This window comes from Ruditapes philippinarum, unplaced genomic scaffold (genome assembly GCF_026571515.1).
Source record: "Ruditapes philippinarum isolate M1 unplaced genomic scaffold, ASM2657151v2 ctg8213_1_1_1_1, whole genome shotgun sequence".
Taxonomy (NCBI): Eukaryota; Metazoa; Mollusca; class Bivalvia; order Venerida; family Veneridae; genus Ruditapes; species Ruditapes philippinarum.
The window spans coordinates 56,220-81,500 of record NW_026854178.1 but is presented as its reverse complement, the minus strand read 5'-3'; the positions used below and the strand labels follow the sequence as shown (position 1 = coordinate 81,500).

The 25,281-nt window shown below is 31.5% G+C and overlaps 1 protein-coding gene and 1 long non-coding RNA gene across 2 annotated transcripts; one reads left to right on the top strand and one right to left on the bottom strand.

Annotated features, from left to right (window-relative positions):
* The first annotated feature begins 3,201 nt into the window (after positions 1–3,201).
* Positions 3,202–3,486, top strand: LOC132739273 (uncharacterized). Its single transcript, XR_009626970.1, has 2 exons — positions 3,202–3,337; positions 3,394–3,486. It is a non-coding gene; the product is annotated as an uncharacterized LOC132739273 (long non-coding RNA).
* A 6,130-nt stretch (positions 3,487–9,616) lies between these two features.
* LOC132739278 (syntaxin-binding protein 4-like) lies at positions 9,617–25,258 on the bottom strand. The gene is made up of 20 exons (XM_060726954.1): positions 25,120–25,258; positions 22,048–22,133; positions 21,408–21,487; positions 20,753–20,848; positions 20,394–20,463; positions 19,088–19,162; positions 18,607–18,674; positions 17,694–17,779; positions 17,455–17,575; positions 16,775–17,013; positions 15,839–15,935; positions 15,185–15,312; positions 13,651–13,734; positions 13,136–13,180; positions 12,551–12,715; positions 11,832–11,948; positions 11,301–11,341; positions 10,844–10,971; positions 10,483–10,540; positions 9,617–10,093 (listed from the first exon to the last, which is right to left on the bottom strand). The coding sequence occupies exons 2-20, from the start codon at positions 22,101–22,103 to the stop codon at positions 9,973–9,975; spliced, it is 1,875 nt and encodes a 624-aa protein (XP_060582937.1). The 5' UTR covers positions 22,104–22,133; positions 25,120–25,258; the 3' UTR covers positions 9,617–9,972.
* Between the last annotated feature and the right edge of the window lie 23 nt (positions 25,259–25,281).

The window sequence follows — 25,281 nt, the reverse complement described above, 5'->3', positions numbered from 1 at the left end:
TGTCATTTAAAACAACCTGTTAGAGCAAGTTCAAAACGTAATATTTAAATTCGGTCAAAATTCATGTCGCCCGGCTGCGGCGTCTTGAACGTGAATTCCGGTAGCGGAAATGGATGACAAACGGACGTTTATCTGGGTGCCTAGCACGAACGGCGTGGGCCAGTTTGGTGATCGAGGACCCGTTGAGTATGATCGGACCGTGCCCCCCACACGCCCACTCCTGCCCGACACCTCGCGAAAACCGTCTTTGAATAATGTCAATTTTTGCCACCCCTTAAATAACCTTTTTTATACTTCTTTTCAACGAAGTATATAATTATTTGCTTTTTTTTGTAAAAGCGTAAAAGTAATAAAACTTGAAATGTAATGACACCTGCATAATTCCAATTTGTTTCATGGTCAATGTGGTTTCATCTCATGTACATCTGATATGTCATCGAATTTTATAAAACGCTTTTGAAAAACGATGGCTGTATAATTGATATATAAAGTTCAGTTGTATATTTCTAGTGTCTGTGTGTGTGTGTCTGTGTGTCTGTCTGTGTGTGTGCGTGCGTGTGTTTATTATGCTTTTTTAAATAACGTGTATCTAATTTGCGGCGGATGTTGAACATGTCCACCACTATATCGAAACATGTCAAATTAGAAGAATGTGAATAAGTTCAAACTTTTGATACTCTTACCCCTGCCCCGCCCCGCCTTTTATTTATTCATGCCCCCTCTTTCATTCCAATCTAATTTTCCTATAAAAATGTCAATACTTGCAAAATGGGTTATTGAAATTAACTAGCTACTAATTAATAGCAGAAAAAAGTAATTTATGCTTTGCATCAATATACACTGATGGTACTTAAAAATTTTTAAACACCTAACGCAATTTTCTTTAAATCTTAATTTCAATTATTACTATTATTATTTGAAATCCTCTTTGCCCATCTTGTGACATAAAGGTCTTTTATATGCTTAGTTTTCAGTTATAATACCCGGAAAAATATATTTAAGTGAGAAAAAAAATTTAGTCATTTATTTCAATAAGGATATTTTCTATCTAGTCATTTTCTAACAAGTACATGTATCTATTTTTTATCCATTTTGACACGATATTTAATAACATACTGACGAACTAGCGTGATACAAAGGAGATCTGGAGAAAGGGTGATCCCTTGGAAGCATTAATCACAACAAAATTGCACTAAAAACTTGAACTAAGAATTTTCTTAGTTCATAGAAGGCCATAATTCAGCCAAAATCCATGTTATTGTTATGGACCTTGGAATATGACCCAGTATATAATTTGCATCAAGTTTCAAGTTTATACCGTCAGTAGTTTTGATGAATGATGTTGAATGCACACTTTAACCAAGAATTTTCTAAAGTCAAAAAGGGCTACAATAAAGAGACAAGAGCTGTCACAGAAAGTGACAAATGCCCCCGAAGGATTCTAGTTATAAACCAACTATTACATGTTAAGTGTGGTGGTAAAAATTGACAAAGTTCGAACCCCAGCAGTGACCTTTAAGTGAGACAAAGAAACCTGTGTCTGGTTCACAACACATTGTCCATCTATCGTGACTTAATGTTTTCATGTATATGGAAGTTACAGTGCGGACACAACAACCACCATTTATATGTATACTTAGTATAAAATATATATTGAAAAAATTTAAACCTCAGCAGTGACCTTGAACTAAAGTGTAGGAACATGGGTCTTAAGGGCAACCCATCAAACAATTATGATAATTTCATATGTGAAATAAAAAAAAATTGATCCTTTGATCCTTTTATGCAAATTAGTTTCAGAGCAGTCACGACCATCTTTGCCTATATGTATGTTAACATCAAAATTGACAAAGTTTGAACCCCCACAGTGACCTTGACCTTAGTGGTAGAAACCTGAGTCTTGTTCCCGACACACCATACATCTATGGTTATTTCATTGTGAAAGAAAAATTACAATCCTTCCATGTATACTGAAGTTTCAGGGCGGACACAACCACGACTTCTATATATTATATAAAATTAAAACTGACAAAGTTTGAACCCCCACAGTGACCTTGACCTTAATGGTAGAAACCCTAGTCTTGTTCGCGACACACCTATCTATGGTTATTTCATATGTGAAAGAAAGATTACAATCCTTCTAATCATACTGATGTTTCAGAGTGGACACTACCACCATCTATATTTATATAACATAAAAAAGGACAAAGTCTGAACTCCCACAGTGACCTTGACCTTAGTGGTAGAAACCCCGAGTCTTGTTCGCAACACACCATACATCTATGGTTATATCATATATGAAAGAAAAATAAAAATCCTTCCATGCATACTGAAGTTTCAGAGCGGACACGACCACCACTGTACAAAGTGGGACGGACAGACTGACGGTTCGATTTTAATATGCCTCCCGGGGGCATAAAAATCCGTGTCAGAATTATGGGCCTTGAACAGTGACTAATTACGATCCCTAAAACTTGAATTAAGTTTCATTAGAATAACGTATATACAATATGTCTTATTCTATATAAGTCAGGTGTTAAATATTGTCATTGTGGCGCTCTTATTTTTCCCAAATGCATGGTCATGTGTGGTAATCAAAAACAGAAAAAATATCACGTTGATCTAAGTAAAGAAAACACATAACCTATCGCTCTTGTCAACTTCACTATTTACTATGTTCATACACACACCTACCCACTCACCCACACATGGCATACAATATGCCCTTCACATGGGGCAACTAGCCATAAAAAATTTCTAACAACACAAAAACAACAACATATAAATCAATTACCATACTATTTTATTAGCACCGAAAAAAAGGTTAATAGATAAAAAGAAAGTATACAGAGTAATACTATAAATTATAACTATCACTTTTATACGAAAGACTGGTGGGGAAATTTATACTTCATCAATTCCCGATTTCATCTTCCTGAAGTAATAATTTTAACTTCGTGAATTCATGTTTTCATCAAACAGAATTTGTGAATTTCGGATGAAATCGGGAATTCATGAGTTGAAATGTCCCAATCGGTCTTTCGTACTAATATGAGATACAATTACATGAACCATTCACAGTTGTCAAATATTAAAATAGAGATAAGATTAAAATACCTTAAACTACTGAGAAATCAGATCTTTAATCAACTAAAATAATTTATATCTATATAAAAAAGTTTACTATAATATATATAGTTAATTAAATATCAACAATAAATATTTAGTAAAACACCTTTTTTAGAAATGAGTCATAACACATTCTGATCTGTTAGGTTTTTACAAAAAAGCAATTTTTTGGTCAGAATAATTACCTTTAAAATAATTGGGTCAGTAGGTACGCTTTTTCATAACTGGGTCAGTAGGTCAACTTGTAAAAAATTGGATCAGTAGGTCAACTTGTAAAACATTGGATCAGTAAGTCAACTTGTTAAAATTGGGGTTGTTAGTCAGCTCAATATAATTGGGTGAGTAGGTTAGGTTTTTTTATAATTGGTCAACTTCATAATAAATGGCATTTGGGTCAGTAGGTTAGGTTTTTCATAATTGGTCAACTTCATAATAAATGGCATTTAGGTCACAGTGCCAGTAAGTCAAATGCAAAATATACACTAGGTTAGTAAGTTTAATATAAAATTATAGCACTCATTTACTAAAGTTCTTGTTTAACATGTAATAAATACTTTACAAGAACAACACATTTTTAATAACTTAAAAGAACACAACATGTTGAAGTCCAAAATTTAACTTTTTTCTTTCTAAATTGTTTTTTTAAGAATTGTACAGCACACACATATAAGTTCAACTAAATTGGAGGGAGAAAAAAGAATATATTTAACATAATATGACACTTAACAATATCTTTCAAAATTAAAAAAAGACTCCTGGCAAAGCTGTTTCAAAGAATATTTTATCAACATCTCAAAATGTTTTAAAGAACATTTTATCAATGACAAGCAAAAATTGTCATTTATTATTACATATATTATTATATATACTCATATAAACACTTACTTTAAATTTTTAGATCTCAGAACTGTGTCTGAAAATGTCCTATTACAATAAACTAATAAAAACAAAATAACATAGTTACACTAATGATGTAACTGCTTACATTGTGGTCCCGTTTATGATGGTATAGATTTCACTACAAGAGAATACATAGACAATAGTGATGATTTTGCCTCATTAAATTGTAAATCTCAATTAATGATTTACAGAACACTGCTCCTTAGCAATACTTTTGGCAGCCTTGAAATAAATGGCAACTGATCCTAAACCTGCCAGTCACAATTTTGAAACAAATAAATTCCACAAGAAGAACAACCCGAGCACTGTATTCTTCGCAGAAGTCTGACAACATTTTGATACTACTCAAAGCATAATTGTAAAATATAGATATTAAAATTCTTAAATTAACAATGAACAATTCTCAAACTTAAGCCGGACAAGTCAGTTCATTACTAAAACAGAATAAGGAAAACACTTTCAATTATAAAAATATACATATTAAAGTAGGGACAATTTACACCTTAGATCAGTATTCCTTTATCATGTTTATAACACAACCATTTAAATCTCACAAGGGTAAAAAAACTTAGGTTAAAAAAGCCAACAACCTACAGCTGTCTTTCAGAAGAACCAAAACTTCTTTTTTTAAATATTTACATTAAAATGTATCCACAGCTAATATTGCACAGGGTTTTGATTTCAATGTATGAAGTGTATTTTTAATGGTTTGATGCAAGATTTAACTTCTGTTCTTTTAGTTGTAGCAGTGTATTAAACACTTAATCTGTGCATCTAAAACCCTTAAAACATTTGTATATGGTGGGCCTTATGTGCATGATTGTGTCAAAAAATTCCTAGCCTTACTGTGCAGTACAACAGGTGGGTGCCATTAATGGCATAAATACGGTAGCATTTGTTATCTTTTTAACAGTGAAAAAGTTAATAATGTGCTTAGAAGATAAAATCTCAATGTGTTTTATTCAATTCATAACCTAGAGACATGTTACTTAAGTAGTGTAAATACTAAATGAAGTATTATAAACATAATATTAAGTTTATGCAGTGAAAAATATGCAATGAATTATACAAATTATATCTCATTGGTAAAAAAACCCCTAATAGTATTGGTGCATTAATTGCCTTTACTTCCCTTGTACTGTATTTATAAAAGTATCTAAGTTGTGCAGTTATAACAAGAAAATCATGATTTAAATGAGTATTTAACATAGTTTAAGATTCAAGAATTTTATCAATCCAGTGAAAAATCCCAACAGACAAATAAATGGAAGACTCAAAATACTTGATTCATTCTACATAAAATATTTCTCTATATAACAGAACACCCAAAAAAAAAACAATTCACTTGAGAGATTTTCTGTGATAATTATTTTCATAAAACTGTGCATTTGGCATTATTTTAGGATTGACAAACAACATAAATATATTTAATAATTAAGTATTTACATTGATAAAACTGATTAAGTTTAAACTTCTAAAAATACTCTCAATACATGTATTATTCAAGTGGCATATTCAAATTTGATCCATATCACATTAGTCAATGACATTACATAACGTCTAAAGATGTTATTAATTCTTAAGTACCTCAGTTTGATTGGCTATTGTAAAATAGAGGTTAGCCAATAAGATGTTCAAATATCCCTGTTTGATTGGCTAATACTAATTTGAAATTTACCAATGAAAGCCCATACAATTTAGGAAAGATCTGCATTCTCAAATGTCTTCAACTGATTGGCCACTTTCTATTTTAAATTAACCAATGATAGAAGCTGCATTTTATGAATATTTTATTATTTCTGTTTTTAAACAGTCTGACCTACATAAATATCACTTATAAATGGTGTTAAAACAAGAAAGAAAAAGTCATCACAACCACTGAAATGCATAGAAAGAAAATCACTTTCATTATCAAATACTACATGCATGTTACAAGCATAGAAAATATGTTTTTCTCTTTGCAATATTGTATACAAAACTAACATATAACTAAACTATATAAATGTTTGCTTACACAGCAAAAAATCTCCTGTTTAATAATCAGTAAATAATAAAAGGCAAACATTCTGGTATTATATATAAATGATGTATATTAAGAATCACAGTATACATATATAAATGCAATGAGAGACAGATCTTTAAATGCAACTATATCCAGACTAGAATATAAGATTTACATATTCATGACACTATAAACAACAAAATTTAGAATCAAATTGATATAAAAGATAAATTCATTTATCACACAAATCATAGTGTAATAAAGCCCTTGATAAAAACGATATTACACTTGTATGATAACATTCTGACGTGATGTCATTTGCGTCATATATAATTCTAATACAACCCGCATTTTTCCCCATAGAAGAACCGAAAGTGTGTGTTATTATGCTATAAAATCACTGTTTGACGTTCTATATTTAGACATGTGACGTTATCATTATACACGTGATGTAACCACTAAAAATGTGACGTGCTGACAATAAGTACGGAAACAAATCAGGCGCAATTTAGCTTAATATCAGGTACCGCAGCTTTTATTTGTTGATGTTGTGTTAGAATCAAAATAATATATCCAAATTGGTGATTTTATTGCTGGATAAAATCACAGTTTGTCATTCGGATGCGCATCATTATATCACTCGTGCTACGCCCTCGTGATGTAATTCCCTGCATCCGAACTCCAAACAGTGATGTTTTTGGGCAATAAAATCACAGTTTGGGATATATTATTTCTTAAACATATTGTTAAAGCACGCTTATGTTAGCATTACACTATTGGGGTGTCAACAAAAATTGACTACTTTTTACTGTAAACTGTTACATATGTGATAAATGGTATATTATATTCATAACTTGTTTAAATTCATCCAGGATACTGAATGAATGTAGTTTTAATACTTAATTTAATGAACGAGTTTAATAAATTTAGTATTAAATCTACACGCATTCAATATCCTCTATGTACCTCAGTTTAACCTTTTTAAAAATTACATTTGTTGTATATTTTCAAGCTACTAATTAATTGAAAAATTCTAACATTGGTTCTATCGGTGAAATATTGAATATATCATACTAAGTAATTCTGAAATATAAGAGACTATATTCAAGACTTCAGTTGATCGAGATTTAAACTCACTTATTTATCATCATATGCCAATACAGTTTTAAAAATTCTTTTAATGGCTATATGATATCGTAAAAACTAATGTTTCAACTCTCAATGGTGATATCGATATTACCTCTCAAAATCTAAAAAATACCAATATTATGAATATGTAAAATTGTAAAAATCTAAGTTAACATTGGTCAAGAACTAGATATAAACATGTGGTTGTAGTTTTACACTGGTAAAATTTATATCAAATGGATAACATGTTGCTTCACCCATCCTATTATCGGATTTTAGCGATCATAAAATATGTGACTGTTTCTCACATAGACAAAATAAAGCTCATTTTACATGCATAACGCCAGCTGGTTGTTCAGCCGATCGTAGATATACACACGATTAAAAATTACGTTTTTTACACAGGAATATATTTCTCTATCAACTAATACCAAGGAGAACTACGTTGTTTGCCGCTCACGATAGCTCGATCTTGTGTTTCCACTATTTTCTCTACACACCGAGAGAAGGAAATTTTCCTCCGCTTACCACATAAATCAACGAGACACTTATATCTTATTTAAAAATTTTTGCATTTTGAAAATTTTATTAAAAACATATAGGGAAAAATATATAACATAACTCTATATACATACGAAATCTCCTTTCTTTCACAAGGACAGTGTGAAAATCTCCCCTGCGCCTCTCGGGTCCAAGAACCTAAATCCCCTATCATTTTACAATACATATGTCCTTGAAAAGAAGTAAATATGTTTTGACAAGCATGTACATGTTTTTATACACTAAATGCACCTTCTCAACATTGTACTGTAAAATATTAAACTACAATTACACACAATGGCACAATTCTTACTGTTAAAACAAAAAACATGATAAAATTCAATAACAATTGTTTATGTTTCTTAGATTGAACATCCAATATTAACTAAGTGAAAAATTAACCTACTATGTTTTCAGAAATGAAAAAATATATGTAATTTTGGTAACCACAAACCTTATCTTGGTAATCACAAGCTACATTACGGTAACCACAAGCCACATCTTGGTAAATTTAAGCCATAATTTGGTAACCACAAGCCTTATCTTGGTAACCACAAAGCACTTTATTTTGGTAACCATCAGTCTGGATTCTAACCGGTAGCCATTCTTGAGTTTTGTGTCACCACAAGCCTTGTCTATTGGTAGCCATTCAAATTCTTCTTCATAAAGGGTAGAACGATGCTTTGCATGCGCAGCTGACTTTAGATTATTTGTCAAATGTAGGTTAAAAAATAGATTTACAAATGAGGATACAAGTGAAGACTTTAAATTTGAACACAATAAAATTGATAACATTTGTGATGTACTGTAGCATTGTTTATTACAAACCGCAGTGACCTATTATTTGTCTATGAACATTAAAGCTTAAAGAGTGCACTCAATGTGTTTAAGTTTATATAAAATTTAGAAAAAAACGACCAAAGCTTCATAGTTAAAACAAATTGGAATACAGTTCAAAATAACTCATAAACAATTACTTATTGTAAAACAACATGCAGATTTTTAACCAGTGCAATAACATCACTACTGAGTAATTATATTTATATATTATGCATAAGAGTGTGTCCTTACCACAGCATATCATATCTAAAGATGTGATTGTGAAAAAATTTTTACGCCACGACTAATATATCAGTTAAACATAACATATTTCAGCTCATAAATAAAGCCTTATTCAGAGGAGGAAAATTATGGCTGTTATTACTTAAATGTATAAGAACAGCAAAAACAAAAATAGTTTTTTAAAACAATCATATAAATTCTATGTTAAGAGGATTTCATCATGTGAATTAAACAAATACATATTTACAGTAAAAGAGGTAAATTTTAAATAATTATCAGGTAGAAAAAAATAATAATCAAAATGAATAAAGATCATAGGATACTTGCTGATTTTAAGTATAAAAGAAAGTCAGAAAAACTACTTTTAGCCCCAAAGGGTGAAGACCCTTGAAAGGCAGTAACATACAAAAATCTGCACAAAATTTCAGGCATATACAAATGTATACTATTATTAAAATGTTTATCACTTTTTACATGAAGATATCTCTTATTGCGATAAACATGAAACTCTCTCTCTCAACATGTTAACTCTCCTTAACTTGTCTTAACAGACACGACTCTCTATCAAGGACTTGGCATTATTAAAGACGGCAGTGTCTTGTCTGAATTATAACATTAAATACACATAGCTGCACAATTTTTCTATGATCTTCTATACTCACTTAACATCTCGATAATCCACTGTATATGCCTTAATTATTAATAAAGAAAAGCAAGATAACTCTTGATTGATTTTCTTTAAATTACATTCAAACTGCCTGAGCTCTTCCATCCCTCTCTATCTAGATCAATTCAATCAATGAGCTATACTATCAAAATTCTCGATACGTGATGATGTTTCATTTTGTTCATACAAAACAGCATGAAAATTCCTTGTAGTACAAACATTTTTTTCCAAACCATTGGAAGTTATATAAACTATAATGTCTTGCTCAGGCATGGCTTAGATGGCACATCCAAGCTGATTGACCAGGCTCTATACCGTTGGCTGCTCCAAGCTACCAATTCTGTGATTATCCCTACAACTAACAATGGACAGTTTCCAAAATTAAAGCAGGATAGGTCCATTACGCAAATAAAGGAAGGTGAGAGTTCAAATGAAGAAAAAGATCCTGTAAAAAGTGTGACAAATTTTCTTTAAGCTATAAATGCAATAATGGTTTTGTCCTCTGATTTAAAATAATCCTGCCTGCTATGTGAGGTGAAATGAATCAACTCTGTGACCCAGATGGCTGAGGCTCCTCCCCTTTAGATTTCTTGTCATCTTGCACTGAAGGAAGGTGTGTCACATTGGAAAGTGGGTGTGTCCAAGTTGTAACTTGATTTAAATGGCTGAAATGTAACAAATTAATGTAAAAGAAACCCTATATACACTGTCCTCATTCAATTTACGGGCACATGTTTCATTGACACAAACCCTCTGACCTCTTGCGAGCGAACTAATAAAATTCTTTTTTATATATATTTTGGTGTAGGGTATTAAAAGACAAGTCACACTGTCACTGTAAAGTTCATGTTAATTTTTCAGCACTATTTGTGCAAGAATATCGCGCTTATATTGTATCAATGACCTTCTTTAAGCTGCCTGGAGAGCTTTTTTAAAAGAAATAATCTTATATTTCTAGTGCATAAAAGATTGCATTACAAAATATACAATAATATACAATGAATTAGATATAATATCTATCATATAAGAAAAATCATAGTATCAAAATACTTACTTAATATAGTATCTCATACCATCTGAAGTATACGTCTCTTCCCAACCAAAAGGTAATGCTAAAATAAAATAACAAATTTATCAGACAGGCTTTTTGCATAGTAAAGAGTACATGTGTTGGCGAGAGAAAATTCTAAGAATTACCTGAATTGCTGTTAAAATTACATTGTAAAAATGTTTTTCTCTTCATTCTATAAAACCTATTCATTTTTTTTTCTGATAAACATTGTAAAAAATGTACTTAAGACTTGGTATACTAATCTTGAAAGCAAACTAAGTGCTCTTAAGTGTAAATTAAATTTATACATAATACTAAACAGAAAAAGGTCATTATTAATAAACATTTTTTTTTAAAAACTTACGTTGAGTATCAATGAGTGATCTAACAGATTTTACGATGTCTTTTGCTTCAGTTGACATTGTCTTTATACTTTTTGTACTTCTCTTATGCTTGCCTAACACACCTGTTGATTTGGCTCCAGCAAGAGGCCTGAATAAAATAATTGTACAAATTGATGTGAAACCGGAAATGGTGCAACTCATGTACATGGTTATATAATAAATAAATGCTGGTGAGACTTAGGGTTAAAATGCTCTAACTATAAAATGCTCCTTAAAACATCAATTCTTTTTATAAGAAAACTGTAAAAAAAATGTGAGGGATGATGGGGAGGGGCAGTGCACTACCTATTTTCAAGGTATTTTAGTCACACACTGGCAGTTTTTATACTTTCAAATTTTAAAAAATTGAATTTTACAAACTTATACCATACAAAGGTAATACTCAAATTAGATATTTAAAGATCAAGAAAATGTTACCTGGAAGCTGCACCATTTTCACTGGTCATCTCGTGTACACCCTAAAAATCAATTATACATGGTATTAAATGGGCATTTACTTATAAATGTTATTAAATAATTAGGGTTATTTACAGAAAATAATATTGAGTAGAAAATTGATTGGAACCTTTGGTCTGAACCTTGTCAGTGGCAACCTGTTGTTTCCTTGAGCAAGAAACTTTACACTCATTGCTTAGTCCTGGTTAGTTCATCAAACAGATTCAAGGGTGTGTATATAAAGCTTATAGCCTTCTACACAATCAAACTAAAATCATATTATAATTACAAATAAATCAAGTCAAAATGTTAAATATTTCAAAATACATTATAGAAACTTTATGCTTAGCATTAGATAGAAAATAAATAAATTATAAAACAAAAGTCTGAAACATTTGAAAAGAGCGAATATAATTTTGTTTTATTGTGTCACAATGGCACTAATTAAGTCATTCCGTCAAGCTTTAAATGAGGAAGCCTTAATATAAATTGTTAAAAGTAGTAATCTTATACCTCTGCAAATTGTAAAAGTTTTTCTGTAGCAACTTTAAATGTTTCCTTCTCGGACTCAGCTTTCCTCAGCTGACATGTCAGCACAGCCAGACGTCTCTGCATGATAGGGTCGCCTTCCTGTACCAAATCAAAACATGTATATTTTTCTAAAATAGTACATATCCACGAAAAGAATTAAAATGTTACAAATGCAGTATTAACACTTGTCTGTTAAGGGAAATGAATATTAATAACCAATTTTGACCACAAAAAAAAACCACTTGTCTGTTAGTGGAAAAGATTATAAATAACCAAGATTGACCCCTAAAAAATGAAATATAAGCTAAAGTGTAACAGGCCATAACTAATATAGCTTAGGAATAACGCCTCTTACTTCACAACTGTGCCTTGTTATAATCAACAAGTATTCCAAGTTTCATGTTGATTCCTATTTAAATGTTTAAATAAAGATATTGCACAACTACAATGACACATCCATGATATTAGTTAAACTTTTCCTTCAAAACTGACAAGCTAAAAACATTCTTTTGCACTATTTAGAATCAATATGAAATGGTTTTTTTCTTCTTCAAAAACTATCAAGTTAAAAAATAATTGTACCAGTTTATAATACAATTTTCATGACCAACATGGAGTGAAGGCAGTCCTTCAGGCAGCTAACACAAATTAAGCATTTAAGGGTTAATATATATACAAATATAATAGAAATATAATCTTACCGATTGTCTCCCAAGCTGTAATTTCAGCTGAGCTATTTCTCCCTCCAGTAGTCTCACCACCTCCTCGTAGTCATGTTCCATATCTCTAGCCACCTGCTGGGCCTTAGCTGCTAAATGCACTTTACTACGTAACTCCCTTTGTTCCTGTATAGCACCCTGAGCCTCCTGTTTAACAGTAACAAAGCTAAAATCAATTTTACTTCTCAAAAGGCCAAATAGGAATGCCGAATAATGTGTGAAATAAGAATGCGAAATTAAGTGTGAAATAAGTGTGCGGAATAAAGTGTGAAATAAGAATGCGGAATAAAGTGTGAAATAAGAATGCGGAATAAAGTGTGAAATAAGAATGCTGAATAAAGTGTGAAATATAGCAAATCAATCCAGATGTATGCATTCAGTTGACACAAATTTATTTTAGTTTGATTGTGCTGGAAGCTATAAACTTATTAAACACTCTTGAATCAGTTCCTGGAACCATCAAGTGCTAAGCAATGAGCAGTCTACAGTGTTATCTACCTATTTATGTTAACAGTCAGTCAATCTGTAAATAACCCTAGGATTTACACAATAATTGAAGCATTTTACCTTTCTTATTCTCAAAACTTCATCCTCTTTTTCTCTCAATAGCACCTGCAAAATACATTTTCAAACATGAATTCAAAACAATAGTAAATTCTTTTTGTGCCTTTAACTGTATTCATAAATTAACATCTGTAAATGCATAAAGAGGGATTTAAAGGCCCAGCTGGCAGGGTGAGGAATTTAATAAGTATGAGAGCAGATATTAATGCATGAAAATATGTGAATTAGCATTATTATTGCCTAAAAGTATTGTAAAAAGTATAAGACTTGCTAATTCTGCATTTAGTTATGTGTTTTTTCATATAAAGAAACCAGTTCTGTCAAGCTTTTCATGTCTAGTGCTATGTCATTTGACAGTTATGTTTTGATAATGAAACTACCGTACCTGGTCATACACATTAAAAAGCTTGCAACATAGGCTTTAAAGGTTTTCCTTTAATAAATTAAATTTGTAATGGCCTAAATACCTGTGATTCTATAAGTATTAAAGCTATTTTTATACAGAGTTTATACATTACCTGTAATCTCATATTTTCCTGCCTCAGTTCCTCATTCTCCAATTCTAACTCGGGTTGACTTACACCACTTGCCCCACCATTCATCTGTAACACATTTTATATATAAATGAATACATTTATGTTTTAATCTGTATTTGACCAGACAGTTAGAAACAATTACATTATGTTTATTGAAATCATGATTTCTTTTATTATGATTTTCTTTCATTATTATTTTAAGTGGGTATGAAACTTTGAAGTTTGTCATATCCTTACTGTAAGACATTCAAAATGTTGTTTTTTTTGGTTTTTTTTCAGTGCACCAAGACAGTATAGGTCTTTTAAAGGTGACCCCCTAGCTTTACTGGGGAAAAAAGATTTTTAAGTGCCCTTTTCCCTGCATTTTTTTCAAACCCCAAAAGGGCACCTGAAATTTTAAAAACCGATGTTTTCCCCAAAATGTAAAATGCCCTGTTTTAATTAAAAATTGACTGAATTTACTTTTCCACCATCCTATTATCAAATGTTTTTATTACAAGAAAAGGATTTAATTTTTGCCCTATGCCCGGCATAAAGGTTTGAAATTTTTTATGTGAATATCAGTGCCTAACTTGGCTTAAAATACTTTACTTAAATGCTTAATAAACTCTAATATGGACATTTTTAAAATTTTCATAAAAATTTGCATGAATCTGAAGGCGTAGTTATTTTGAAAGGATTCCCTCCTCTAAAAGACTAGTGTCAATATAAGTAAAGTCACTAGCATTACCTAAGCAGATTCAGACTAATCAGATAACAAGAATTGCAAACTGACTTCCGGTACAGAAAGAAATATCTGTCTTGAGTTTAACTGTTAATGCCTTAACAAGGATCTGTCCAAGTACTGCATAACAGTAACTCTTACCTCTTCAAATCCCCAAATATTCCCATTTGTACTGGCAACTTGCCCTAGATTCTTTTTCTTGCACATAACATATCAATTTCAATTTGAAAAGTAATCATGAAAAACTAAACTTACATTTTTTAAAAGCACTATTCTAACAAAGAAGAATATAAATTTACAACTGATTCATAACTACTAAATTACATCATTCACACCAAAAGAATTCATCTTAACAGCAAGGAAATGAATTCATTCAAAACTTATGTCTATTCTTACACAAAAGGCAAGTATGTTTACATTTTTCTAGCATGTATGCAATTCTCTAATATCTAGCCTGATATGTAAGAACTAGATCTGTCATTGATAGGAATAATATCAATGTATCGACATCATCTGTTGTTACATAGTGGAAATATTTCACAGCAATGATGACAAAAAAATGGTCTGGATAAAAATCATGCAATGGCCTTTTATATACAAGACACTGAACAGAACATGTTTTTAACTGAAATCATTTAAACAGGTATAAAAGTGAATGACAGACAAGCAATTTTAGGTAATTAGCGATATATCAGTGTATCATTGATATTTGTCATCCGATATCGATATATTGTTGATATGCTGCCTCTCCTTAAATCAATGACAGCTCTAACAAGAACACTTGAGAATTACCTCTGATCTAAATGCCGGCGGTTCCACCAGATCTGTGATATCACTGGCAGCAAACATCATCGTACTTGTACCAATATTCTTACCGGCTAACTCCGACTTGAACACTTCTCTCACAACCTCTACAAACTCTGAAACAAGAAATTACAACATTTTCTGTCAAGTCTTCATTTTCAAAGTGATGTCCCAAACAAATGATACATTATTTCATGCACAAGCAAGCATGAGTGTAGAACCACTAACATTCCATATACTAACTGGAAAGCTTCATAAACAATAAAGGCTTTGCCACACACTCTGGTAAGGAAAGAGTTTTTATAAAAACCAATAAACACTTGGCCATAAAGCTATGCTAGGTAAAACTGATACAAGTTCAATTTTTTTTTAAAGGATCAGCCTAAACTAAACTAGCTTTGTTAAAGTCTTTTTTATATACAAAGAGAGCTTCCAGAAATCTGAAAAAATCCTGAACTTAGAAATAATCATGGAAACTTTCAACCATGCATGGATATACAACCAGCCATCTTCCATTACCAATATCTCCAGATGCTCTCTTCCCTTAAAACTTGTATACAGGGAGTTTACTAATAGGAATTAAAACATATCAAAAGGGCATAAACTCCCCTTGATATAAACATAAGTGAATCAATAACTCACCCCCATAATGCACTGTTTCCCTTGAATCTATATTTAGTTGTGACCTCATTTGAAACTCCTTCTCAGGGGTGGGGTCTAAACCAAGATATCTCAATGCCTGAAACAAATATACAAAGTTGCAGGAAACTGGCTAGTACAAAATTTTACAATCACAAATTCAGTAAATAATTTTTTAATTAAGATTCTATCACCTGTAAACAAAATTTTATTTACCAGATTTTAAATGTGTTGTGCTGTAACAGACAGAAAAGCATAAATATAATTTTAATTCAACACCTTTCTGAAATTCTGATCTAGAAACCAGCCATCAAATTATATCAAATATTTAAACAAGTACATGAATTTAGTTATAACAAAAAGTAGTTCATTTTTTAACATGTGCCTTGCTAAATTAATGTGTGTTACACACATCACTGGGTTTAAATATAAAAACCGTTCGTTGTCAATTCTAGTTGTAAGTTTAAACATGTTTATTTAAGCTCAATTGTGAAACAAGTTCATGCAACTTATATTAATCACTTTCAATTTCTCTTCCTTATACGAAACAGTACTGGTGTCATATGAGACAATATTGATGGGCTTGAACCCATAAACCCTAAAGGTTTCAGTAACAAATCGGTTGACAGGGTGAGTAGAAACAGTAAGACTCTACAAGACATGCACAATAATATGGCTCTTTAACCCTTAAACGGCTAAATTTCTTAAATAAACTTGTCCAGTTTCCATTTTTTTAACTATACATTATTAATTTTAGGATTTAAAGATAAAGATTAAAGACAGTTAGCAAATAGTATAGAGTCTAGTCAGACTGATAATCTGGCCTAGGTCAATACAGGTGGTAAAAGCTAATCTCTTTTGGTTCAAGCCAGTTAATGGTTAATGTCCAAAATGACAAATCATTAATACTGTACATGGAAAGGAAAATGAAATACTTACAGCATTTAACTTCTCCACTTTCAATCTTACATACGGATCTATAGACAGTTTCCTTGTCAATGAAGTAGCATGGGACTGTCGTTGATGTGGTGGTTCATTGGTATTGGGTTCAAACACAGAGCCACTGGACATGAAGGTATCGGACAGTGACACAGGTACCCCAACTGGTGATGGCTCTACATTAGGGAAGCTTGAAAAGCGAGAACCAGAACTTCCTGATCCTACAGTTGCAGTGGATCCTATAATTCAATATTCTCATATTTAAACAGGAAAAGGTATAAAGAGAAAATGGGTATATTTTCTTGGTAGATAATAGGAGTGTATCTTATTTAAAACTTAAATATTTAAAATAATTCACAAGCACTATATACTCCGTCTTTTGGTGATGTTACATCAATTTTTAATTTGACAATGTCTTCTTTTATATGTGACAGCATTCTTCACAGCAAGCCTTTAAATAATATGATTTCATAATAATGTTACAAGTCTCAAGAAGACGTATTGTGACCACTTGAATAGGAACATGAAAAGTAGCTTTGGCAAAATATATCAAATGGTTATGCACATCTGTTTAAGACTAAAACTTAAAATGAAGTATATGTTTCATAATTTTCTTATCAAACAGAAATATATTATTCACTGAAGAATTATAGTAACAGACAGCTTAATAAAGACTTTACCTTTCTGATGGGGAGTTGAAGCCATGCTAGGTATGAGACCTCTAAATGCTAGTTTAGGCATCACACTACTATTGACAGGTGTATTTGGACTGTCTTGTGCCACTGGTGGTGTTTGCCCTTCCTGATGAAAAGGAGAACAGACTGGTTATTTGCAACAATTTATGTTATCTCATTTACAAATATTGTGCACTAGTCTTTAGGCTAAACAATTCAATTTTTCACAAGAAAGTGAGATGTACCTGGGTGTTTGGAGTAACTGTCTCAGGCTCTGGTCTATTTGAGGCCCCATTCTCTGATCTTACCACAGATGTCTTTCTACTTTGCTCTGTATAAAAATTAAACAAGAGAACAATCATACCAACTTTTCAATATAAACTGGAAACCATTTACAACAATTTTAGATAAAGAAGAACAGATCTAAGAAAAATGTCTATAAAATTAAAATGTCTATAAAAATCAAATGACAAATGTTATCAAATTTGCAGTCTGATATTAAGTTCTTATAGATTCTACAGGGAGAAAAACAATCCTAAATCACAATACAACTTCTTAAATCATCTTCTAGTTTACTAAAATTATATTAAAACTGCCATAGCCTACATAAAAGGTAGTGTTTTAAGCACTTGATTTCTACAGGAGTTTATAATTTATTCAATTGGTTTTAAGTCAAACTGATGTTGTTGTGGTTTTATGGAAGCCAAAATTATTGCAAGTGGAGTGGGATTTGAACAAACAGTAGTGAGAGGCAAACAACTCATTTATGTTTTTGATGGGTTTTACATCGCATCAACACAGTATAGCTTTATTGGTGGAGGAAGACCACAGATGCCCCTATGTGCATTATCTCCGGCACTTTTAGAACCACTGAGGTTCTGTAAGCTGGCTGTATAGCTTTCTCACATGAAAGAGTCCAAAGTCCCAATTGAGGTTCTAACCAATAGTGCTGAGGAGGCAAGTGATTTGAAGTCAACTACACCCCATTCAGAGTCAAAAACCTTAAGCACCTTAAATAAGAATTATGAGCAGCAATTACTTGCCAGAGAAGGTTTTTTTAATTTGATTTAAAATTTTGATTCATCACATTTGCATTCAAAGTTACTACAGTTACAATAACCATATAAAAATATGAATAATGACACAAAAGTACCCTACCTGATGGTACAGGTGTGCCAGGAACACTACAGTTTGCTGTCTTTTCTAGAATCTCTTTGAACTCTTTACTGTTTTAGTGAATAGAAAACATGTACATTTTTGTAAAACAAGCATTTAATAATCTGGCAAAATAAAAGAAATGGAAAGCACAAATTAGAGGCAATCAAAGAAGATATTGTTATGTGATATTAATATGTTACATAATTCTGAGTTTATGTTCCCTGTACTTCATAAATTTGGTAACAAGTACACAATGTATCATGAAAAATTACACTGTTTTTATTTATTTAAAAAAAACTGCTTCCTGGTAGACCCAACATGATTTTTAAACAAAAAGACTGAATACAGAATAGAAGATTTAACATGTCTTAATGTTAGATGTTAAAACATGAATGAATATTGCACAATGACAACTTTTTTAAGGTCTTTATTCTTTGGAAAAGTTTAAGATATTGTTGTTAAAATATGATGAAAATCTTACATTGCTTGCTCATCCCTTGATACCACAATTTCTACATGATTCGATGCACAAGCTTGCCTCAATATTGACACTGCCCTAAAAATAATTCAAATAAAAATGAAAAAAAAACAGTTTGACTTAATATCCTTGGAGTGATAGCCATAATACTGACTTGATTATGCTACCAGTATAGAGCCAGGCCTGTAGTATTACAAATATTGATAAAAACATAAGAAATGTATCATTTGGATATTCTTATAAAATATAGTGCTTGAAAAAATGTTGATAAAGTTGTGACTTAGTAACTATGAAGATTTATATGTTGAATAATAATATTTTGTTCTAGAACATTTTATTATCTCCATTATCTGCTATATAAATATATGTAACATCGAATCATGAATCTCACACTTGCAAAGAACATCCATACATATTTCTTTTGTGGTTTGTTGTTATGTCTGATAATAAATACTATCGAAGTAATTATATGTTGTATTACAAACCTGCCATTATAGACCAATTCAATTTAATATAAAAAATTTCTCACATTACCAATGAAAAGGTTCAAATTTATGTTAGGATAAGTCCATCACACAAATTTAGCATGGCTAATTGTTAAACACTTAAAAAATATTAAAAGTTAATAAAACAGACTGTTTTAAGAAATTTCAGAATTACATTTATAAGCTTGTACTCATAATTCAATCTTCATTCAATCTGATTGCATAATTCCTGAATTTGACAATAAGAAAACTGGAATTACTTATGTCCAGTACATGTAGAACCATGAACTATGAGTGTCCAGTTTCAAATCTACAGTACTTATTCCCTTATACTAGTATTTAGATCAAAATCTTTAACATAAAAGAGATAAGTTTTAATTTAAGTCTCAAGTTATAAATAGAGGGGACCTATAATATAACTCTTTATTTAAGAGGAAAAACTTTGCAAGATACAAAAACGGTAAAGACTTAGTCCTTTCAAAGCTGCATGCTTCCAGATAAGCTAAAAAAGAATTAAAAATCAACCTTGAAAAAATGTAAGATTTTAAGAAAAGAAAAAATATTCACAATTCAAGTAATGAATTACATGTTACATGCAATGAATGACTGATTTTGCAGTATCAATCACCATATTTCTACTGTGTGACTAACGCAGGAAGGGCTATTTTTGCAAGTTTTGACCTTTATTTGGTACTCTTCATGGATGCAATGTGTAAATTACTTTCTTTGTTCACGTGACAGTATTTTCAAAATTTTCATGAAAATTAGCATGAATCTGGAGAATATAACTAAAGAAACGAAAAAGATTTTTTGATAAAATTTACCTATCATTGGTGACACCCTCTAGGCTATCTCCATTAACTTCCAGTATTTGATCACCCCTCTTCAAACCACCTAAAAAGGATGAGAATTTTTTTTTTTACATTCTTGTATCCTTCTTGGGATCAAGTGATATTAAAAGGCATTATGAATATGTAAAAATTTCCACAAATGTCATGTATATACATATACAATCCAGATACCTGTTGTTCAAGTCCAGGCTGTGACATGCCAATTTTTCTGCGTATAATATCCTGCTACTTTGCAAGTACAGTTCTAAGTAACATTTTGCATATCTTAAACACAAAAATTATGCACAGAAAAATCAACAAAAAGAGGAGATTTAAATGACATTGCAAAGTACCTTGTGCCTCAGCAAGACCACCGGGTAAAACTCTTTTGATGAACACACCATTTAACTCTTCCCCATCCAAACTACACCCACCACAGATCTTTATACCTGTAATAAAAATATGACCTTGACCATTAATGACACATTTTAAAGACAAACATTTGTGTATCCTTTCATAAGGAATGACCTTCTGAGAGAAAGATGATACATGTAGCTGTCTTGATAGTAGAACATACTGTCAGTGACATTTTTTTCTGCCTAGAACTACCATCGTCAATTACCCACAGTTAATTAACATGTAACATAACATGTAATCTGATAAATGATAATGGTTCGGCTGTGGGAATCGGACAATGAGAACTATCAACAGACATTGCTATTAAAATGGCACATGTAATTTAAATTGAAGTAAATCAGTAAATAATATAAAATCTAGTTTGACAGCACAGTTCCCTCCACTCTATACCGGTGGTTTAACAGCTACTGAACTAGGGTTCAGCAGGCATTGTCATGCTTTGCTTTTCTAAACAATCGCTTACAATCATAAATTGTTGTTTTTTTTCTTTGATATCTACATTTTTAATCACATCTAAAGTATAGACAAAGGAAATAGTTTATATAGGCAGATATGAAAACAACAACAGAATTATTGTTGATATCCAATTACCTAGTCCTTTTGAACAGTTGTCGAACTCAAACAGTTCTGCCTCCCTCGGTGGAACCTCTTCCTCCACCTCTTCCTGTGCCCTGTAAGTAACATTCAATAATATCATTATAAATTAAGCAGTAATGCTTTAAGTTTAATAATATATTTCATACCTTTTTTCAGTATATGTTCGATATATTTTTCAATGATTAAAATTAGGTCAAAGTAAGCTAAACAATGAACTTTTTTACATTGATGTTTTAAATGGCAGAAGTGGTAAATCTGTTAGAAATGCTCTTCTAAAAACAGCTTACAGCAATAGTCAAGCAAACAATATTAAATGATCAATAGAAAACTAGATCAATAATTTTTGCATTGTGAGTAATTCCAATTTTGGTAAGAATTTTAGTGATATACATGTACAGGCAGGCAATTAGAGATTAAAGTTTCTGAATTTAGTCCCATAACTAAAACACCAATCTTATTGCAAGGAAAATCAATTATTAATTAACATATAATTTTCTACAGATAAATAACATAAATTAACATTGCATTGTGTTCAATCAAATTGCCACCAGCGAATATTGTTTCGAGCCTAAATGCTATATCATATCATATGTAAATTATTAATTATAATAGGTTTTACATAGCAAACACTTACCCGGCATAGTTTTGATCAGTTTCAGCTGTCTGTGTAATTACCAAAGTGGAAGACATCTCATCTCACTTTTTAAACCAATCACATATCTTAAAATAGAGGAGTTTTCATAATCATATGATTACAATGTATGTCTCACTGAACTGTGTTCTTAAAGTTTAAATACTGTAAAATGAAAACATTTTTTTATTTTTTTTGGCAATGATTCAGCACTAAATATGTTGAGTAAGCCAGATTCACTGGCAGCCAATCTTAAAACAAAGCTGCCAAAAAATAAGAAATTATTAGGTCAATAAACTGTGGTAAACTTAAACTGTGGTAAACTGTCTGTCACAAAACACAGGGAATGAAGGTTTGATATAAGTTATTTATTTAAAGACAAGAGGGTTCTTTTTTACTGGTTATACATGTATGTCGCATCAACACAGTTTAGGCCATATGGCAACATTTCCAGTAATACTGGTGAACAGGAAAAAGGCCTAATTTTCATTGGTCTGGGGTTTTCACATGACCAATAACAAGAGCCCGGTTTGACCCGGGCCGGGTGATGCTCCCCGAATAGGTTTTGGACACAGGAAAGTACACCTCTTGTAGTTTCAGTGTTATGTCGGTGGAAAAAGTTCAAAGTGCAATAATTCCAAAATTAGGCAAGGAAGAGTTACTGTTCTTAGCACTGCACTTGTAATCAATGTGATATATCAACCTACAAAGTTTCTTGTTGATATCTCTTATGGTTTCTGAGTTATGTCCAGGACAACTTCAAAAAGTAAAAATAAACAAAGGGCAATAACTCCAGAATCAGGCAATGCAGAGTTATGATTCTCGTGCACGCACATCTACCCATTGAGATATATCTACCTACAAAGTTTCATGTTGATATCTCTTATAGTTTTACAGCTATCTCCTGGACAAGATTTTTCTAAAAGGGGAAATAATTAAAAAATGAGGTTTAACAGAGTTATGGTTCTTTGCACTGCACTTCTACTTAATGAGATCTTTCTACCTACAATGTTTCATTTTGATATCTCTTATAGTTTTAGATATATGTTCCTGACAAAGTTCAAAGTGTTAAAATTAACAAAGGGCAATAACTCCAAACTTAGAACAAAAGGAGTTATTGTTCTTATGCACTGCACATCTACCCATCGAGATCTATTCACCTACAAAGTTTCATGTTGATATCTCTTATAGTTTTAGAGTAATGTCCCGGACAAGATTTTTCTATAAGGGGAGATAATTCAAAAATGAGGCTTAACAGAGTTATGGTTCTTTTGCACTGCATTCTACTCAATGAGATCTATCTATCTACAATGTTTCATCTTGATATCTCTTATAGTTTTAGCTTTATGTTCCGGTCAAAGTTCAAAGTGTTAAAATTAACAAAGGGCAATAACTCCAAAATTAGGACAAAAGGAGTTATTGTTCATATGCACTGCACATCTACCCTTTGAGATCTATTCACCTACAAAGTTTCATGTTGATATCTCTTATAGTTTTAGAGTTATGTCCAAAACAAGATTTTTCTATCAGGAGAGATAATTCAAAAACCGGGCAAAATAGAGTTATGGTTCTTTGACACTGCACTCCCACTCAATGCCCTCTACCACTGTATGAAGTTTAAACAAATTATCTCCAAGGGTTTTCAAGTTATGCTCCGGACAAGACAACGGACGGACAGACGGACAAGGCGCCGACTATATGCTCCCCAAAAGTTTTGGGGAAGCATAAAAATACTCCATATGAAAATATAAAAGGGGAATAATCTACAGTCTACTGCAGTATTTTGGTTTAAAAATTTGACATGTGGGAAAAAAGGTGCGTTAAAGTTTCATATATGATGATTTGATTGAACAGTTATTACAAATAATAATTTAATTTTATCATATTTAAATGTGAAATACAAAAAATTATTCATTCATTATGAATTTAGTGTGTTTTACTCGTGAGAGTTGTACCAAAACAGTGCAATCAGATCTCTGTCAAGTTTCATTTATTGACAGTTTGGGCTTGAATATTACTAGCTACTTAAATCAGCGAAGGTGTCAGTGTTCACTGTGTTGTTTTCTTAAAAAGTATTTATTCATCTAAGATTTGACACCCAAGATTGTTAAGATCTGTGAGACATTGATGAAAATATGTGCTGAAAATTGAGATGCTAGCGATTTTTCTATACAAAATGAAAGTAGAGTAAAATACCTTTAAATTTTTTGGTCATAATTTTTTTTTTTTCATCTAATTGATTTTCGTCAATACTATGATGTTTGGATGATGTTGAAGGGTTTTGGGTTGAAGAGGGGAATAGGGGTATAGTGTAAGTCATGGCCAAGCGCCGAACACCTGTGATGCATACATTTAACATTACATTTTGTAATGATCTTCTGATGTCCCGGTAATCAGTCTAGAAATAATGGCATGCTTATGATATATCAATGCTATTATGACCTGGCAATGATAGCCAGAGAGCTGGCCCAAAGGGCCTGCTAGCAAAATGAGCTTTATGGTAATGCGAGTACCTGTTAGATAGTGATGGGTTTGAAAACTTTTGTCCGAAGTGGGAAATTGGCACATAGCAACTTTTTGAATTACAAGATAGCGCCAAAAGCCAAGGAATTCTTATTGAAAACGGTAGACTGGTTTCCTGCGCATTTCCATGGGAATCATAATAGGAAAGGGAACCAGAATAAACGGAAACAGTGTATAAAATACCGAATGACAGTTTAAAACGGAAAACGTAAATAAAAATGAACAATTATTTTATGCTAGTAAATCGAGCTCGCAATGAGGCTTTGCCTTTTTTCATATTATTTTCCTTGAAGTGACAAATTTTGCTAATTATGTTTCCATAATTTGGGTTTTGCATTAAAATATTAATGTATTAAAAGTTACCTGCGTTAACAAATAATTTAAACAGTACAGTTTAAAAGTATTGACAGCAGTGTGGCATTTCAGAGCAAAATATTCTAAATTTCCCATTTTTATTGGAAGTTAAAACCTAATTTTGATTGATTTCGTTAATTTTAGCGTCTGCAGTCATTTTATTGTCGGAAAAAACAATTATTTAACAAGGTAGCTCACCTTACTTACACCTTTCTTAGTTGATTTAATTGCCTTTTATTACCAAATTTGTCTTTATTTTGGCAACTATATTTTAATCATTATTTTCATCATCTAGATGCTTGAATATTGGGTCTTATAACCACTTCGATAACATTGATCAAATTTACGCATGCGCACGGA

What these genes read in the sequence shown, in the direction of transcription:
- LOC132739278 (XM_060726954.1), bottom strand. Translation starts at nt 22,103, where the DNA reads ATGTCTTCCACTTTGGTAATTACACAGACAGCTGAAACTGATCAAAAC. An exon ending in ACTGATCAAAACTATGCCGG is followed by an intron (nt 21,488 to 22,047) that starts GTAAGTGTTTGC and finishes TGTTACTTACAG; the next exon opens with GGCACAGGAAGAGGTGGAGG. An exon ending in GAAAATGGTGCAGCTTCCAG is followed by an intron (nt 10,972 to 11,300) that starts GTAACATTTTCT and finishes TATTTTATTCAG; the next exon opens with GCCTCTTGCTGGAGCCAAAT.